This window comes from Mixophyes fleayi, chromosome 9 (assembly GCF_038048845.1).
Source record: "Mixophyes fleayi isolate aMixFle1 chromosome 9, aMixFle1.hap1, whole genome shotgun sequence".
Lineage (NCBI taxonomy): Eukaryota > Metazoa > Chordata > Amphibia > Anura > Limnodynastidae > Mixophyes > Mixophyes fleayi.
In genome coordinates, this window is record NC_134410.1 from 89,756,650 (window position 1) to 89,776,735 (window position 20,086).

Consider the following 20,086-nt stretch of genomic DNA (forward strand, 5'->3'; position numbering starts at 1 on the left):
ATAGTTGGCCGGCTTCAAAGCAATTTATTGCTTGTCTGATAACATCTATTATCTGTTTGGCTTATATTGAGGCAGCTCGACCTGTGCCAGTTGGATTGAAGGCTCATTCAACAATGGCAGTTGGTGCTTCTGGTCGTGGTGCTATGTGGTCGCTGTCCACACCATTTTCAAACTTTACAAGTTGCAAGGTTTTGTATTTCAGAATGCAAGCTTTGGATGCAATGTCGTACATGCAGCTGTTTCAAGGCAATGTCACCCTTAGGGGCAGCTTTGGAATTTTCCCATTGTCGCATTATTCCACAATGGCAGAAAAGTGAAAACAGGATTTTTAATGCATCATAAAATTAATTTATGTGAGCCTGTTGGGGGACACTGTACTACTTCCCCTTGCTCTGACTGTTAGGTTGTTTGTTGTTTGCATACTAGGTATACTGTTGTTACGCCTAGTTAGGCCCTTTCTTCTAGGCTCTATTATAAAACTGAAGATGACTCCAGATTAGAGATGAGCAGAGGAGCTATCCTTCAGTAGTTTAAGATGTATAGTACCCTAGCTCCAATTCCACCTACTATATCCAATTGTAGCAGTGTCCCCCAATGAAGTCCGAGAAATGGATATTACAGTAAGTAATAAATACACTTATTGCAAAAAGACATTTACATGTTAAAGCTGCAATCCCATGAAAGAAATCAGGGGGTAAATGTATGAATGTGCGGGTTCTTCAACACCCGCGTGTTCGGCGATTAAATTTCAAGCGGCGCTGCATTGTAAAGGGAATTTTCCCTTTACAATGCAGAGCCGCTTGAAATGTAATAGCCGAACACACTGAACATGCGGGTGTTGAAAAACCCGCACGTTCATACATTTACCCCCAGGTGTGTTACTGCGGCAGGCTATAAGAAGAATGTTGGTATTTACTATTTTCTTTCATTTTATTTGTTCAGGTTGCTATTATTGAGTTATGATTCTAGACTACCATGGCAACAAGCCGCATGGCAGTCTGCAGTGTGACATCTTCCTTATAATCCTTCTGCCATCTAAGTGGGATTGCTGCTGTAATAAATTTTACGTTATCTGACATTTTGAAAACCCAAGTAAATATATTCTAAGCTACCCTGTGCTATAACAAAAGAGAATTTTCTGTCACTACATAAATGTAAAAAAAATGCACATTTAATTTTTTTTCTTCATACTTGAGTGTTTTCAACAATAGAAGGCATGACTAACATTTGCAGAAGAACATAACCTTACTTTCACTGGAAAAATAAATTACACATCTGATTTATTTGTAACAACCATGTGCTAGTCTAGTAGGTGGTACACAGTACAATAATGGTGTTGCAAGTGTGCTACAGAGTTGATGATAAATTTCAAACCAAAATAAAACAACTGACAATTGTGTAAATGGGATGTGAAATATTTCAATAATATAAGAACACTGTGTAGCAAACTTGCTATGAAAATAATGGGATCCATGTCATAAGACACAACTGTAAGTAAGTAAAACATTTTATATACACTTATTCAACTCTAGTTAGCAGAGGAAAATAAAGCATAACAAGACAGCGTTGCTTCCATAAAATTACAAACTAAATGTTATTTCTTGAATTAATTCATTATTTCAATTTTCCATACATAATAAAGAGTCCTCTTTGCAATTAACCTGTCCTCATAATAATATGGGCTACTCTTATTTTCATTGCTTGTAAAATAAATGTTTCACTATGGATATGTACAAAACACAGATGCCAAACGTCAATATTATCAATATATTTTGAAGAATAGAGTAATTTGGAATATTCTGCATGTTTGCTTAAAGCTGCAATCCCATGTAAAAATTATGTTTTTTTGTTTTTAACATAAATCACTCTGTTTGACAGAATACATATGGTAGTCTTTGCTTTTGCTGAACCAAAAAAAAAATCTGCAAATGAAGCTTTTTTAACAATTTCATTTAGGTCTCAAAGTCAATATATGTTTGATATGTGATGCGCCAGATATTAATCTCCAGATAAGTGAAAACTCCATGTAACAGCAATGATACTACATGGGACTGGTGATGTCTTTAATCCCCTGTAGAATCCTCTTCATATGGCCAACTTTGGCTATCCCCAAATCCTATAAAGCAAAGCAAATGCGTTAATAACAATGAACACAATATAACATCTTTATTGTACAAAATATTGAGAATAATAATATGTGTATGTAAAAGCAATGCTTGAGACATATATTTTGCGGATGTTAGTATGTCTAAAATGAATAACAAAGACATTAAATGTACTTAAATATAAAGTAGAAAATACCAGTTCATAGAAGAAGATTAAAGAGAACAGTTTATCGTATAGTTATTGATTTCATTAAAGCACATTGGGAAAGATTACATGGATTTTCTCTTCATAAGTGACATGATGTTAATGAGTTGATGATGTGGAAAAGAGACAATGGCTGAAGGGGGTTTAAAACCCTTTGCAGAGTACCTTGAGATCTCTCCTTTCCAGTAACACCAGCTCTGAGCCCTGGATGTCATGGCGTATAAAAATGTCCTTGTATTCCCCCAAATCCAAAGCTTCAAGCCACGCTGCCACTTCCTCCGTGCCCCATTTATCCACTAGCAGAGCGATAAAGAAAGTGAGAGTGTTTGTTTTGGGACAAGACACTGCATCCTCTAACAAGCAACAACAAAGCTTTTCTAAATATTAATGTTCCTTTAATGAATTATGTGTGTCTAAAGAGATGGATCCTGTTGTGTAGCACTACACAAACACCAGAACATGGACAGGTATTCCAACCCAATCAACCAAGTAAATACTTACACACACACTTGCATGCTGTCCAGCCAAAGTTGGGTCCCTGTTGTTATGTGGTAACAACTTAACAGGGTATTATATAGACGAAAGCATTCTCTTTCATCATTTTGTGCCATAGCTATTTTGATCTGTTTAGTACAACCCTGGAAAGTTATTATATATTCTCATGACAATACAAACACTCATAGTGAAAGGATCTTTAAGCACATTCTGCTATTCATTACACAATCTTTATAACTATGTAACATGCAGTGGCGGATCCAGGGGCTTGCTGCCGACAGCTGCACACTGTGCAGGTCCGTTCAGCAGTGACAGTGTGCTGTGTTTTAAACACAATCAGAGCAGCGGGACAGCACACTGCCACTGCTGAACGGACCTGCACATACTGTGCAGCCGCCGGCAGCCTTAGACATCAGAAAGGGGGCGGAGCCTAAATCGCCACCCCTAAAATCGCCCAGGTAGGACAAATGTCTGGATCCGCCCCTGGTAACATGGTACTTACCTGTTAAGGAACTGTTTGATTTCTGCTTTTGACACTTTTCTTTTTCGTTCCTTGGTTTTGAAATAATTCTAAGCTTGAAACTACCTTTGCTGGTCCCACCACTGCTGTCCTAAGTTGAGACAAATACAGTTTAAGTAATGTATGTAATTAAGTGTAGTTTATATTAAAGAACATTTTAAAAATGTTACTACATATATTATGAAACACACAATTAAAAACACATTTAGAGTTAGGAGCAAAGTAAATAAAGGAGCAAATTTGTTCCTGGAGAAACCATGTTGCAATTCAAGGGGTGCAAATGCATTTATTTAACTTGTGCACGTAGCACATAAATACTGCAGAGCTTTATTTTAGAGCTAAGCTAGGTCATGCAGCCTTCCAACTCTAAAGCTGGGTACATACTACAGGTTTTTCAACCAATTATCGGGCAGATCAAACAATAAATGACCGTTAGGGCAGATATTGCAATAGTATTTTATCGTACCAAAAGCACATCATATAGTTTGATTTGGTTTATAAAGTTTCTAAAAAATCACGATTAACGATGGAACGATGTCAGGCAGATGTGGAAGTATTTTATCTCACTTAAGGATTAATTATATATAACATACATGGTCAAAGTTCAGTCTCTTAATAGTTTAATATAAAAAAATATTAAATAAAATTTACAATAAACAACAGGTTAGCTTTTGTATAATAATAATATTTAGTATATTGAGTACTTTGGCAAATATTAATCTTAGAGAGCAATAATTAATCCTCTCTTTATCTTGTTTGTACAACAGACAGAGATTCTATAAGTCTGGATTGGCTCTTTGAGGTACCAATTAATAGATGAACAGCATGATTTGTCAAAATTAGTTTAAAAGCGTTGAGCGAAACGCGCGTCAGGACATAACGTCTTAGCACGCCGACTTATGTGATTATCATTAGAGTGAGTTTAAAAGTTGTTTTAACAACTGGTATTCAATTGTAAGACAGAGCAAGCTAAATAATTTGCCCGCAGAAAATGATTTTTTGGTAGCGTACAATGAGCGATAATGCGGTTTATTTAATATTTCTATAATATCTAAGAGCAAAAAAAGACACGTCTAACATATTACTAATATCGTTACAGCTACAATTCATGGCATTTAGGGTAGTCGATAGTAATATCTTCAAACTAACAGCTTTCCTAATCGAATCATTTACAGCGTGTCTCACTGTAAAGCCTCAGCCAGTATTTTTCATTCAAACACAGTAGATTAATTAGGAAGAGGCATAGTGTCTTGATGTTTATTATGAAAACTAAGTGTCTATAAATAACATTTGCTCTAACAATAGACATTTGCCTAATGATATACTAACAATGAAGGCAATCTGATCTGTCCACAGTGAATGGTGTATAGACAAGGGTACTTATCATAACAGTATATTGACTGTTTAACAACTGCACAGTCTTAACTAGCAGATCTATTAACCAGCCTGCCCACAATTAATAATGTGTAACTCACTTATTTGATACTGATTACATGGGGGCATTTTAGGATAGCTATAGATTATCTTAGGGACACGTACAATATAAGTCTGGATAAGGTCAAAATAAATGGCATCAAATTTAGCCGGTCATATGACCTGCATAGGAACTGAATCATTTAAGGAATTCATGTAGCATGTCTTATTATATAGCCCTTATTATCCATCTATTTACCAATGACTAAAACACTGCGTTTATTATATCAAAGTCTCACAAATTATTACAATAGGTTTTGTATTTATAGAGTAATTTCAATGATAAATCCGATATTGTCAATCAGTGATATATCACAATCACTTCTTTCATTTTCTTTCACTTTCTAACACTACTCATTTAATAATTCGCTCATAAGGTGTTTTAATACAAACAATAATAAATATATTATTTGAATTAATCAATGAACCTTAGAGTGCATCTATATGAGAGAGTCTTCTTTTTCTTCTTTTATATATGTTATTTTCTCACTCTGATAGCACCTTCTGTAGATTTATTATTGTGATATTTCTGAGTATAACGGGTGGTTCAAACTGCAATAAGGAAGTTCTGTGCAAATGTTTCTCTATAAAGCTCTAGGTCTTGCAGCCTTCCAACTCTAAAGCTGGGTACACAGTACACACTACAGGTTTTTCAACCAATTATCGGGCAGATCACACAATAAATGACCGTTAGGGCAAATATTGCAACAGGGTTTTATCGTACCAAAAGCACATTGTATCGTTTGATTAGGTTTAAAAATTTCCTAAAAATCACCAATTAATGATGGAACGATATCGGGCATGACCAGCAGTGTAGACTGATAGCTATAGAGCGTGCAGAGTCACAATCTTTTCAGCAGAAAAGTCATGAGAGATGAAGAGCGCCTATCTGACAATAAGTCATGTAGGTGTGTACACACGAATCTGCATGATCATCGAGACTTTGGTAAAATTATTACAGAAATCGCATATGCAGTAATTTTCCGCAGTGTGTACCCTACTTAAATCTGTCCGCACAATTTAAGTGCAACAGAGCTTTACGAAGGTGTAATTATGCTTTTTTTTTTGCTTTGCTCTTAACTGTAAATTAGGCCCAATATGCACATATTCCAAAGAAGAGTAGCACAGCAGTGCTCTAGTAAAACAAGACACTTCACTAAAGTTAAAAACTTTCAAATGAAAATATTCAGAAATGCACATTAACTGCTGGCAAAAACATACAGGTTCGGACTGGCCCACCGGGCGAACGGGCTATCCCCCGATAGGCCCTGACCCTGATCGCTCCCCTCTTAGTTGGTGGGGCGACCCCTCTCTGCTCTGTTCGCACAGAATGACGTTCAGTGAAAAACGCAGCAGAGAGGAGTCGGGAAGAAGACACAAGACAGAAGAGAAGAGAAATAAGAAGCCAATAGAAAAGGTGAAGGAACGGATGTGTTATGCACGTTTTGTCGCTAACCAATAACGATTGAAGAATTTTGATTTGTGTTTCCAACGCACAAATATTTATTCTCAAAAAGTAGCAGAATAATTCAGGTGGAATAATAATAAGTACAGCAGGCGCTCTGGATCCAGTGAACAGTCATTCAGGTCTGAAGTCTGTGGTCAAAGATGACTGCTCACTAGATGAAAAGCTTCTGCTTATATGCAGACAGAAATACAGTGAAACAATGCAGATGATGTGGCTGGCTTCTATTGGTCCAGGTTTCAGGAAGATCTAGGAGGTTGCAGATCATAGGCTAGTTAAAACTAAAATATCCAAAGGTGGGGGTCATCTCTCCAGGGGATGTGCTCCGACTTTCCCGCCAAGAATCCAGTCTCAACTAGCCTATTAGCATTTTATAGTCAGTATCACTTCAAAGATTTATTCTCTAACATCAATAACTAGAGTATGCAATGTGCAATCTCTTCGCTGAATGAACCGGACAGCTGCTGATGACCAGGGGATTAAAATGATACCATGACACATTTCCTTTAACCTGAACCTCATGTTTTACTAACATGCATATAACTTATAATATTAAACATAAATACTACTATATTTTGACATAAATAACTATGTGTTGCAACTACAATTAATGTGTACTATTTACAAGAGTGCGTGTCTGTGCAAACATGTGTAAAAACTGTTATTGCCACGTGTTGCGGCTGGATACGCCCTTCCACGCCATAGCGTGCTCAACGCATCTTTTCAAACAAAGACGACCAAGTTTGCTCGATATTAATTGAAATGACTTTATCCAATTTGCTGACTTCGACAGAAGCAAGGGGGGAGCACGGCGGATTGAAAAGGGGGAGCACGGCAGAGAGTGAAAAGGGGGAGCACAGACAACATGGCAGAGAGTGAAAAGGTGGAGCACAGACAGCATGGCAGAGAGTGAAAAGGGGGAGCACAGACAACATGGTAGAGAGTGAAAAGGTGGAGCACAGACAGCATGGCAGAGAGTGAAAAGGGGGAGCACAGACAGCATGGCAGAGTGTGAAAGGGGGGCCAAAGCAGCAGGACAGAGTGTGTGTAGGGGGGCCAAAGCAGCATGGCATAGTGTGAAGGGGGGCCAAAGCAGCATGGCACAGAGCGAAGGGGGGCCAAAGCAGCATGGCAGAAGGTCCAGGAGGTTGCAGATCATAGGCTAGTTAAAACTAAAATATCCAAAGGTGTGGGTCATTTCTCCAGGGGATGTGCTCCGACTTTCCCGCCAAGAATCCAGTCTCAGCTAGCCTATTCCCTCACGAGGGAATGGAGGGCTCCATTCCCTTAATCTGGCACTGGGTGGAAGTAAGGAAAATTACTGTAGAGGGGGCACTGGCTGCATGGTGGGAGGTAAGGGGGTATTAAGGAAAAGTGGAAAATAGCTGTAGGGGGGTCAGCTGAGTTAAATAGCTGCAGGGGTAATGAAAATAGCTGTAGGGGGGGTGGCTGCAGGGTGGGAAGTAGGGAAAATTGCTGCAGGGGGCATTTGCTGCGCATGGGGGAGGTAAGGTGGGGTTGAGGAAAAGAGGAAAATAGTTGCAGGAGGGAGGGTTGAAGATAGGAGGAAAATAGCTGCAGAGGGAGGTAAGAAAAATAGCTGCTGGGGAGATGAGGAAAACAGCTGCAGGAGGGATGTATACAGTGTGGGAAGGAACATTTCTGCAAAGGGGGGCATTGGCTGCATGGGGGGAGGTAAGGGAAATGGCTGTGGTGGGATTTAAGGTAATAAAAACAGTTACAGGGGGGCAGGTAGAGGTAATGAAAGTGGCTGCAGGGCGGGTTTAGGTAATGAAAATGGCTGCTGGGAGGTTGCGGTAATGAAAATGGCTGCAGGGGGGTGTTGGGGTAATGAAATTGGCTGCGGGTGGGGGGTAATGAAAATGGTTGAAGGGGAAGTAATGAAATGGCTGAGGAGGTATTTAAAAAATTGAGCAGAGTTAACATTTTGCATTATAATATGATTTTGAATTTTCAAAAAAGGACCTCAACTTTCCAGAAGTCAGCTAGAAGACAACAAAGCTGCAAGAACAAGCAAGAGAGAAGAGCAAGAACAGGTAAGAGAGAACTGCACAATCTGTCTAAATCTGAATATTGGAGATTACTCCTGAATATTTATTCTCAGGAGTATTCCTGTACACCTATACATTGGGCGGTTGAGGGGTTAGGGGGAGCTATGGATGTATTAGCATAGGGCGGCCAAAACCCTTAATCAGGCCCTGCTTGTACTGCCACTCATCTTAGCTGCTTGTCATCAATCTTTTGACTAAGGACATATAAAAAAGATCTTCCTGGCAGGTCCCACACGGTTCATAACTTACAATGAAGTCGGAGAACTATATATTGGGATTGGGTACGTTTTCCTGATTACCAAAAACCTGACAACCAAGATCTCAACAACAATTTTTTTTTTTACTACATAAGCAACTGTAATTTAAACAGACCGTTAACTGTAAAAGTTAACAGTGCAACATAGATAATTGTGAATGTAAAACGGCAATGTTCTAATGGCTAACTGTAATACTAAGGTTAAGTGTTTCATTAAACACTTGCGGGGTCCTGACATTGCCATTTTAAATTAACATTATCTATGTCGCATTGTTAACTTACGTCTAAGTGAAGTGCTGGAAAGATGTGTACTCGGAGTTCCTGTCACCATGCCACAGTCATCGGAAATGTGGAGCTTCGGTTTTTAGGCAAGTCTGTATTATATTACAGTCGCTTTGTAGTAATCAGATTTTTTTTGTAGGGATCCTGTAGGGTTGTTAGCTCATCCCGGCGCTCAAGGACACTGAGGGTGGGAGGGACACAAGCAAAGGCTAAAACGCTGTGCCTCATACCAAGACAGAATCAAGCACAAATAAGCAGAGACTTTCTAGATCCAAGTATGTTGGAGTGGAATAAGGATAAAATATCATGCCGCAACACCCAGATGAGAAAGACTTATTGACCCTTTGTCAACTGTGGGATGCCATTAGATTGACTAGTTTAGGCCATCCTGGAGTGGGAAATTACTCACCTGCATGTATATCATGAAAAAAAGTTAGACAGTCAAGGACTTGAAAACAAAGTTTGTCCAGGCACAGAGAGAAATACTGGATGCTGTAGTTCCCCTAGCCTCACAAGCGAAGCCAGCAGCAGTAATCTAAATGCACACAAAAGTAATAGTGCAGCTACACAGAGAAATAGATCAGTTAGTTTATCAGTCTCAAGGTATAAACATTCTACAACTAGGCCTTGGGCAGCTCGACAAATAAAACCAAGCAGGAGATCAATTAGCATGTGCAGTTGCTGGAGAGTAAGCAGGGCACTGGAGAGCACTGGAGAGCCGGAAGAGAGTACCTCCTGGACTATGATGCCACCAAGAACCAAGGGCTTTCAATCTGTCAAGCTGCTCTGCTACTCAACTGCATCACTAAATCTGGAGATGGGCAAAGGGAATTGACATTGAGACTGTGGAGTTGGTGTTGTAGCACTGGAGCAATTCTTATTCTGTTGCTTGCAATAAGATTTGAGACTGGGTAGTGGACAATACTCCCCCCATCAACTTACATCAAGTTGTTCAGTGGGTGAATTATTTTGGGGCAGTGCAACCACGGCATCACATACAGTTCTGAGTGCGGAGTACTGAAGGCTGCTCACATTCCAGACTAACCAATAGCAGGCACCTAGAATTTATAGCACATGGAATGACCAAAACAGCTGCCAGTGCAGTCGACAAGGACTATTATTATCATGAATCAACTATAATTAATCTGAAGAGCAGCCAACAGGAAACTGAAGACAGCTGGAGGATAACAATCAAAATACTGAATAACTCAAACAGTGCAGTTGACTGATATTCAGTGTTAGGCATTCCTAAACATGACCAGATGCATACGGCCCAGACAGATCAACAGTGTGGTATTTTGTGCATAATATATAAAACATATGGGATTTTTTAGTCCTACTCTGTTTGCACACTTCCATTGTTACAGGCCATTGTGTCTGTAATTGGGGGACAACTTTGTTATGCTCATTGAGAGCTGCACTCAGGCCCACACCAGCCTCCTTTGCCCCTCATCTGCTCTCAAAGTGGGTGCCTCTTCTGAGCATGTGCAGGCCCAGCATATGTGCAGTAAAGCTCGGACTGAAGCTATAATATGCATGCGCTGGAGGCCACAGCTCTGCTCTTCTGAGGGTCATCTGGGCCCTCTCTCTAAGATCAGTAGAAAACAAATTGTATGTCTTCTAACTCACCTGGAAGTTTGGTTCTTGGTTCAGCCAAATGGCTGGTCAGACTACATTGAATCTGTTTATACATGACAGGTGGTTAGGTTTAAAACTACTTCAATTTGGAAATGTGATCTAGATACCAAGTAATTCGAGTGACTAAAGACTAAAGAGAGCACAGGACATAGAATGCAGAGCAATAAAGTATCGCAGACGCTCTCGCATTAGACTAATTTCTTCCAAGTATAGCCATTTTCTATTATCACTATTATAATATATAAAATATTAGGGAATTTATAGTCCTACTCTGTGTTTGGTAACACTTTCATTGTTCTAGCCGATTGGGCCTGCTCCTGTGGAGATCATTTATAAAGTGCATTCAATACATACTGCAAAACTATTCGGTTTTGCAGCCATTCACCTGGATGGACACACACTTGACCAGCCAAATAAATAAACAGAGATCTAAAACATGTCTAAACCGGTAAGTCTGTTCCCGAGGTGAGAAAGATTAATCCACACATCTGTTAGGCTGACAGGTCTTGTAATAAATTTGCAGAACTAGCGGCAGAGGTCTTGCAGCCGCATTTCCCGAACAGCTTGACGTGCTCACAGGTACTCTGATGCCCCCAAGTCTTAACTCTGATGTAGTGTAAGTTTATTAACAATACAGCAGTGGAAAGGCAGAAGGAGGAATCCAGATGATAACGGGTGGTCAGATGTAAGCTGAGGTCAGGGGTCAAAAGCAATCAGAGGATTAAAGGGATAGGCCAAATGGCCAGGGCTGACAGCTAGCATGGATGTCCGAATAACAAGCCAAAATGTCAGGGTCACCAGAATGCAAGCAAAATCCAGAAACAGTCCAGGGGTCACAATGGAAGAGCAATAACAGAGGGACAGAGTATCCACAGGAATACAGGAATCCGAACAGGAGCAGGTCAGCAACAGACAGTATCTACGCTATAACCTGCAGGGAAGCTAAGCCCTCCCTGCCTAATATACACAGAATGGCCAATGGAAGCAGGGGAACCCAGGAGGTGGTAATATGCCCCAGGTGGTAATAAATCAATTATGTTTAGATAGATGCGCATGCGCCCAGCTGCTCCTAATGCCAGGACATTGCGTTAGAAAGGAGAGTTGCCTTAGCAATGGCCGGGGCGAATACCGGCGACGTTCCGGTCGTCATGGAGACGGCCGGGACGTGGCTGAGCAGTGAGTTGCCGCGGCTCGTAACAACATCATGCAAGTTACCTCAGACAGTTTTACTGCAGGGATGTTGGGGACCCAGCTACAGTCTTCAACTAAGGGCAAAGAGTTTCTTTCCATCCTCTAGTTCTCTCACCATCCAATGAATCTGAATCTGGCCAATGGAAGCAGGGGAACCCAGGAGGTGGTAATATGCCCCAGGTGGTGATAAATTAATTAGGTTTAGATAGATACGCACGCGCCCGGCTGCTCCTAATGCCAGGACGCGGCGCTAGAAAGGACAACGTCTCGACCGTTGCGTTAGGGTGAATACCGGAAGTGACGTCTGATGGTTGAGCAGTGAATTGCGGTGGGGCTCGTAACAGTACCCCCCCTTGAGGAAGGGTCAAGGAACCCCAATATCCAGGTTTTCCAGGAAGTTGTATAAAGAATTCTTTGAGGAGTTTGTCAGCGTGCAGGCGCTTCCGAGGGACCTGCAGCCCTTCCAATGTGCTAAAAAATGGGTTGTCCTTGGGCTTTCTTTAAATTGAGATTCTTCTCCACAATAGATTCATTAGAACCATGCACATTGACTGGTCGAGGTTTATAAGTATTAAACTTGGTAGACGAGACAACAGGTTTCAAGAGAGAACAATGGAACGTATTAGGGATTCTCACCGAAGATGGAAGCCTCAGTCTAAAGGCAACATAATTAACCTTTTTAACTACAGGAAAGGGTCCAATGAACCTGGGTCCCAATTTTTTGCAAGGTTGTTCGAGCCTAAGGTTCTGGGTGGAAAGCCAGACTTTATCTCCTACTTTAAGAGAACAGTTCCTGTGATGATGATCCGCAAAAAATTTTGATCAAAACGAGGCCTGGAGCAAGGCAGCGTTGACCTTCTTCCAAATAATTCTGAGGTGGAAGACTGTAGAATGTATAACGGGAGGACCAGAAGGATTGATTGAGGAAAGAGAATTAGCCCTAGGAGTGAAGCCAAAATTTTAAAAGAATGGAGATATGGGGGTGGAAGAATGACAGGAGTTATTATAGGCAAAATTGGCCCACGGAAGTAAAGAAGACCAGTTGTTATGAAATTTGGAGACATATATGTTATGGCAACCAGTGCGGCATAAACTTATAGAACTTAGTAGAAGAGGTCTTCACCGTTAGCAGCCGCCTTTCCCGTAGAGACTGGTTATGATCACAGGTACTCGGATGTCCCCAGGACTTAAGCTCAGTGTAGTACAGGTTTATGCTCACACGGCGGCGCATGGGTACAGGAGGTAATACACGGAGTGGAGACAGGCCAGAGATCTGCGGACTGGACAGAGCACCGGTGGATATGTCAGATACCAAAAGTTCACAGGCAATGGTTCAGAGTCCGGGTACAGGCAGAAGATCAGGGTCACAGGCAATGGCTCAGAGTCTGGGTACAGGCAGGAGGTCAGGGTCACAGGCAATGGTTCAGAATCCACGAACAGCCAGAGGTCATACACGGAGAAAGCAGTCTGAGGTTTAACACCAACACAGTACAGAAGCAGGCAATACTGAGAACAGAACGCTATAACCGGCAGTGAGGCTCAGTCCTCACTGCCTTAAATAATGCTAAGAGCCAATCAGGGCAGAGCCCTGCAAGCATCCCCAGGATTATCTTAATTAATTAATGACCCTGCCAGCCAATGCAGAAGCAGTGCCCAGCTGCATAGTAATCAGCCAGATGGCTGCAACAAGGACTGCCTCCAATCAGCCCTATAAGGCTGAACTAACTAGCCCTGCGCGCGTGCCGGCTGTTTGACAGCTGGCCGGATGCGACAGCAGGGAGATGCAAGCATCCCGGTTGTTGCCTAGGCAACCGGGATGCAGAGACCGGGAAGTGACGTCCGAGTCGTCATAGCAACGGCCGGGACACTAGAAACCAGGGGTGTGGAGTCTCGGCGGTGCCTGCCGCCGCCGCGGCTCCTGACAGTACCCTCCCCTTGTACACAGTACAGAAGCAGGCAGCAATACTGAGAACAGATTGCTATAACCGGCAGTGAGGCTCAGTCCTCACTTCCTTAAATAATGCTAAGAGCCAATCAGGGCAGAGCCCTGCAAGCATCCCCAGGATTATCTTAATTAATTAATGGCCCTGCCAGCCAATGCAGAAGCAGTGCCCAGCTGCATAGTAATCAGCCAGATGGCTGCAACAAGGACTGCCTCCAATCAGCGTGGAGATGCCTCCGAGGTATCCAACATCGTTCTTCAGGTCCATAACCCTTCCAGTGCACTAGGAACTGAACCTGATCTTGAACCTTTCTTGAGTCCAGAATTTTTTCAACGATGAACTCACAGTCTCCATTCACCAGCAGCGGCCGGGGCGTGTTAGAGGAAGGTTGATTGAGCTTGCTAGGAGCAACAGCCTTTTTCAGAAGAGAGCAGGGAATTTTTAAAGAAGGTGGTAGCTTAAGTCTGAATGCCACTGGGTTCACTTTTCTTTCAATCATAAATGGTCCAATGAATGGGGGACCAAGTTTCCTGCAGGGTTGCCTCAATTTGATGTTCCGTGTAGACAACCATACACGATCTCCCACTTTCAATAAACACGGACCACGATGACGATCAGCGAAGGATTTAGATCTGAGAGAAGCTTGACATTTTGCGGAATGGACCTTTTCCCAGACGGACTTTAACCGGGAAGTAAGAGCAGGTATCCCGGAATCACCAACGGCAATAGCAGAAGAAAAAGAGTTAGCTTTCGGCTGGAACCCGAGATTGCAGAAGAACGGGGATGTACATGTTGCAGAATGGCAAGAATTGTTATAGGCAAACTCCGCCCAAGGTAATAGAGAGGACCAGTATTCATGGAACTTGGAAACATAGATACACAGAAATTGTTCCAGGAATTGGTTTGTTCTTTCCGTCTGACCATTTGATTGAGGGTGGTAAGCTGAGGACAAACTGATTTTGATTCCGAGAGAATTGCAAAAGGACCTCCAAAATTTTGTAATGAACTGGGACCCTCGGTCTGAGACGATGTCTTCCAGAAGGCCGTGGAGCTGGAAGATATGTGTAATGAACAAGGTGACCAAGCTTCTGGCATCCGACAGTTTAGGTAAGGGTACAAAGTGTGCCATCTTGCTGAATCGATCTACGACCACCCAAATGGTGTTATGACCCGAGGACAATGGAAGGTCGACAATAAAGTCCATTGAAAGATGGGTCCAAGGCCTGCCTGGAATCGGCAAGGGTAGCAGTTGACCAGGAGGACGGTTTTAGAAGATTTGTTTCTGGCACATTCTAGGCAGGCGTGGACGTACTTTTCCACATCAGAAGATAAGGTGGGCCACCAAAGCCAGCGGGAAAGTATTTAGATGGTCCTATGGATTCCGGGATGACCTGCTGAGCAGTTGTCGTGGAAATCATTGAGGACAGACTTCCTCAGATGAACCGGGACAAACAAATTATTAGCGGGTGTCTGAGCTGGAGCAGTTTTCTGGAACTGGCGCAGTGTGACCCCAAGAACTTGCGTTAGACCGATATGAGTGGAGGTCGAGGGAATAATGGGTTGCGGGTCAGGAGGTTGAGGATGGCATGCCATAAAGCTCAGAGAAAGAGAATCAGCCTTGGTATTCTTTGATCCTGGATGGTAAGTGATGAGAAAGTTGAACCGGGTGAAAAACAAGGCCCAGCGGGCCTGTTGGGGATTTAGAGTTTTGGCGGTCTGAATATTCTGAAGGTTCTTGTGGTCAGTGAAGATTGTTATAACATGAGCTGCTCCTTCTAACCAATGCCGCCACTCTTCGAGGGCACACTTGATGGCCAATAATTCTCGATTCCCAACATCATAATTAATTTCAGCAGGCGAGAATTTCCTGGACAGATATGCACATGGATGCAATTTCTTGCTTTGTGGATCTCTTTGAGAGAAAATGGCGCCTCCTCCTACATCTGATGCGTCCACTTCTACAATGAACGGGAGCTCGGGGTCTGGGTGTCTAAGAACGGGTGCAGATGTGAAGGCGGGTTTAAGGGCAGAAAAGCTCGCCAAAGCCTCCGAAGACCAATTAGCCGTGTTTGCGCCTTTCCGGGTGAGAGCAGTGATAGCAGCCACCAGGGAAGGAAACGAGCGTATAAACCTCCGTTAGTAATTGGCAAAGCGAATGAGCCTTTGAATTGCCTTGAGGTTTGTAGGGAGAACCCAGTCCTGGATTGCTTGGACTTTACTGGGGTCCATGGAGAAACCGGATGAAGAAATGATATATCCTAAGAAGGTCACAGTGGAGACTTCGAACTCACACTTCTCCAATTTTGCGTAGAGGTGATGTTGGCGCAACGTCTCCAGAACTTCCCGAACCTGTTGGCGGTGCTGAGACATGGAATGAGAGTAAATGAAAATATCATCTAAGTAGACCACCACGGTCTTTCCTAAGAATTCACGCAAGACGTCATTGATGAGGTCTTGGAAGACTGCCGGGGTGTTGCACAATCCGAATGGCATACTCATAATGCCCAGAGTGAGTATTAAAGGGCATCTTCCATTCGTCTCCCTGTCTGATGCGGATGAGCTGGTCAAACAAAACAGAAATCAATGGCAGAGGGTATGTGTTCTTGACTGTGATTTTATTCAGGCCATGGTAGTCAATGCATGGTCTCAGACTACCATCTTTCTTGGCCACGAAGAAACATCCCGCTCCTACTGGAGATTTGGAGGGATGGATAAATCATTTCTTCAGACTTTCTTCCACGTACTGCTTCATAGCTTGAGTCTCTGGGAAAGACAAAGAATACAGACGCCCTTTGGGCATTTTTGAACCAGGTACAAGATCGATGGCATAGTCGCCATGAGGTGGGAGAGAGTCAGCCTTCTGTTTACAGAACACATCGCTGAAGTCCCGGTAAGGTGCAGGCAACAATTCTAGACAAGGCTGTATAATTCTGTGGTAGTGGAAGAGCACTCTGGACTCCAACAGATGATCTCCCGCTTTTTCCAATCAATGTGAGGATTATGACTTTGCAGCCAAGGGTACCTCAGAATTAATGGAGCGGAGGGGCAGGTGATCAGGAAAAATGTGAGCTCCTCTGTATGGAGAACGCCTACAGATAAGCGAACCAATGGAGTCTTAGTGAATATTCAACCCGCAACCAGGGGACTACGATCCAAGCCGCAGGTAATGCTCAAACTCAGTTTGACTTCAGGAATCCAAAGTGTTTGAGCCAAGAGAATGTCCAGAAAGCTACCTGCTGCACCACTATCAAGGAAGGCTGACAACTGAGTAGAACGATGTCTGAAGACTAGGCATGCAGGGACTAACAAAGAATTTTCTGAAGAGATTACTTGGAGACCAAAGCACACCTCTTTGCCAGCGCTTAGGTTTAGGCGTTTCCCAACTTGCTAGGACAGGAACAGACTAGGTGGCCCGATTGCCCACAATACAAACAGAGACCTAGAGAGCATCATCTGGAACGTCCTCAGGAGGCAGACGTAAGCGCCCAACTGCATTGGTTCAGGGGAGTCCAGAAAGGTAGAACCAGAATTTGGTGGTGAGCAAGGAGGTATAGATGACTCTCTTTCAGCTTTCCTCTCTCTGATTTGGCGATCAATCTTGATTACAAGTTGCAACATATCTTCAAGTGAGGTAGGTGTAGGATACTGAACTAAGGAATCCTTGATTTGCTCCGTAAGGCCCAAGCGGAACTGACTCTGCAGCGCCGGTTCATAACACTCACTATCAGTTGACCATCGCCGGAATTCCGCACTATACTCCCCAGCAGAACGACGTCCTTGCCTTAATGTCCGGAGATGGGACTCAGCTGAGGCCACTCTGTCTGGGTTGTCATATAGCAGACCCAAGGCCTAGAAGAAGGCATCCACGGTTTGTAAGGATGGACTTGTTGATGGAATGGAGAAGGCCCAGGACTTGGGATTGCCCTGGAGTAGAGAGATTACAATACCGACTCTCTGTTATTCAGAGCCAGAGGAGCGTGGTCTCAGGCGAAAGTATAACCTGCAACTCTCCTTAAAGTTGCGGAAGGCCGGTCTGCTTCCCGAGAATCAATCGGGCAGGTTCAGTTTTGGTTCCGAAACGATGCCAGAGGAGGCCTGTTGAAGCTGTGGGTTTCTGGAGGACTCTTCTTGTACTGACAAGCGATGAGATAAACCCTGTACAACTTGTGATATAGCCTGGATCTGATTAGCCAGGACCTGGGCTGGAGAAAGGTTCGGGTCGCTGTTGTCCATGACAGAATTACCTCCAGTCTTCACTGGCCGGTTATAATGTTATGGCAACCAGTGTGGCATAAACTTATAAAACTTAGAAGAAGAGGCCTTCACCGTTAGCAGCCGCCTTTCCCATAGAGACTGGTTATGCTCACAGGTACTCGGATGCTCCCAGGACTTAAGCTCAGTGTAGTACAAGTTTATGCTCACACGGCGGTGCACATATACAGGAGGTAATACACAGAGTTGAGACAGGGCAGAGATCTGTGGACTGGACAGAGCAGCGGTGGAGATGTCAGATACCAAAAGGTCAAGGTCACAGGCAATGGTTCCGAGTCCGGGTACAGGCAGAAGATCAGGGTCACAGGCAATGGCTCAGAGTCCAGGTACAGACAGAAGATCAGGGTCACAGGCAATGGCTCAGAATCCAGGAACAGGCAGAGGTCATACACAGAGAAAGCAGTCTGAGGTTTAACACCAACACAGTACAGAAGCAGGCAGCAATACTGAGAACAGAACGCTATAACCGACAGTGAGGCTCAGTCCTCACTGCCTTAAATAATGCTAAGAGCCAATCAGGGCAGAGCCCTGCAAGCATCCCGAGGATTATCTTAATTAATTAATGGCCCTGCTGGCCAATGCAGAAGCAGTGCCCAGGTGCATAGTAATTAGCCAGATGGCTGCAACAAGGACTGCCTCCAATCAGCCCTATAAGGCTGAATTAGCTAGCCCTGCGTGTGCGCGCCCGGCTGTTTGACAGCTGGCCGGGCGCGGCGGCAGGGAGATGCAAGCGTCCCAGTTGTTGCCAGTTGTTGTTGACACGGAGCCCGGAAGTGATGTTCCGGTCGTCATAGCGAAGGCCGGGATGCCAGAGACCAGGGGCGTGGAGTTTAATATTCTTGGAGCCAGGTCTGTAGGAAATAACAAACTTGAAGCGGGTGAAAAACAATACCCATTGTGCTTGTCTGGAATTTAGGCATTTGGCAGATTCAATAAACAGCAGATTTTTGAGATCTGTAAGCACAGAGATACCATGAACAGCTTCCTCCAGCCAGTGTTGTCATTCTTCAAATACCCATTTTATAGCATCATAATTACTCTCAGCAGATGAGAATTTCTGTGAAAAATAGGCACATTGGTGTAATTTGTGGTCCCGAGGATCCTTCTGGGACAGAACGGCACCCGCATCCATTTTGGAGGCATCCAGTTCGATGACGAAAGGTAATTCAGGATTAGGGTGTCTTAAGACTTGAGCAGAGGCAAAAGCTGACTTCAGGGCTTCAAAAGAGGCTATAGCATCAGAAGTCCAGTTGGCGGCATCAACCCCTTTACGGGTTAAAGCAGTAAGAGGAGCTACAAGGCCTGAGAAGGAATGGATGAATCTCCAGTAATAATTTGCAAAGCCTAGAAATCTTTGGATGGCCTTCAGATTAGTTGGGTGCACCCATTCTAAGATTGCTTGAACTTTGCTAGAATCTATTAAGAGCCCATCTGGGGAGATAATATATCCGAGAAACTAGACCTTCTGGATCTCGAATTCACACTTCTCTAACTTGGCGAATAGTTGATGCTGCCAAAGTTTAATGAGGACCTGTTTCACATGAAGGCAGTGATGATCCATGGACGGAGAAAAATTCAGGATGTCATCCAGGTATACCACAACAAAGCGGCCTAAGAATGCTCTAAGAACATCATTGATTAGGTCCTGAAAGACAGCGGGCGTGTTGCATTAACCAAACGGCATGACCAAATACTCATAGTGACCTGAGTGGGTGTTGAATGAGGTCTTCCATTCGTTCCCGTCTATCAAATGTATAAGTTTATATGCTCCACCTAAATCGATCTTGGTAAACACTGAAACACCTCTGAGCTGATCAAAGAGGATTGATATGAGCGGAAGCGGTTAAGTATTTTTAATGGTGATTTTATTCAACCCGCAGAAGGCTGTGCAGCGTTGAATAGTCCCGTCCTTCTTGGAGACAAAGAAGAACCAGGCTCCTATAGAGGACTTAGAAGGCCTAATAATGCCCTTTCTAAGACTCTCCTTAATATAATCCTCCATGGCTTGCGTTTCCAGTACTGAGAGAGAGAATAATCTTCCTTTAGGGAGCTTAGAGTGGAGAACTAGGTCAATTGCGCAATCGTAATTGCGTTGTGGAGGTAATGTGTCAGCTGCATGTTTGGAGAATGCATCCTGAAATTCATGATAGGGTAGAGGCAGCTTATCTG

General features: G+C 43.3%; 1 protein-coding gene across 7 annotated transcripts in view; it reads right to left on the bottom strand.

The window, feature by feature from the left end:
* Positions 1-1,157: 1,157 nt before the first annotated feature.
* LOC142100822 (diacylglycerol kinase eta-like) overlaps positions 1,158-20,086 on the bottom strand; it is a 481,771-nt gene continuing 462,842 nt past the window's right edge. For 5 of the 7 annotated variants that reach the window (XM_075184663.1, XM_075184662.1, XM_075184665.1 and 2 more), the window contains 3 exons: positions 3,308-3,416; positions 2,476-2,606; positions 1,158-2,116 (listed from right to left, as the gene is read on the bottom strand). In XM_075184663.1, coding sequence (XP_075040764.1) covers positions 2,042-2,116; positions 2,476-2,606; positions 3,308-3,416 — 315 coding nt within the window. In that variant the 3' untranslated portion in view covers positions 1,158-2,041. The remainder of the gene's footprint in view (positions 2,117-2,475; positions 2,607-3,307; positions 3,417-20,086) is intronic. The other 2 variants (XM_075184664.1, XM_075184666.1) reach the window with 2 other exon arrangements.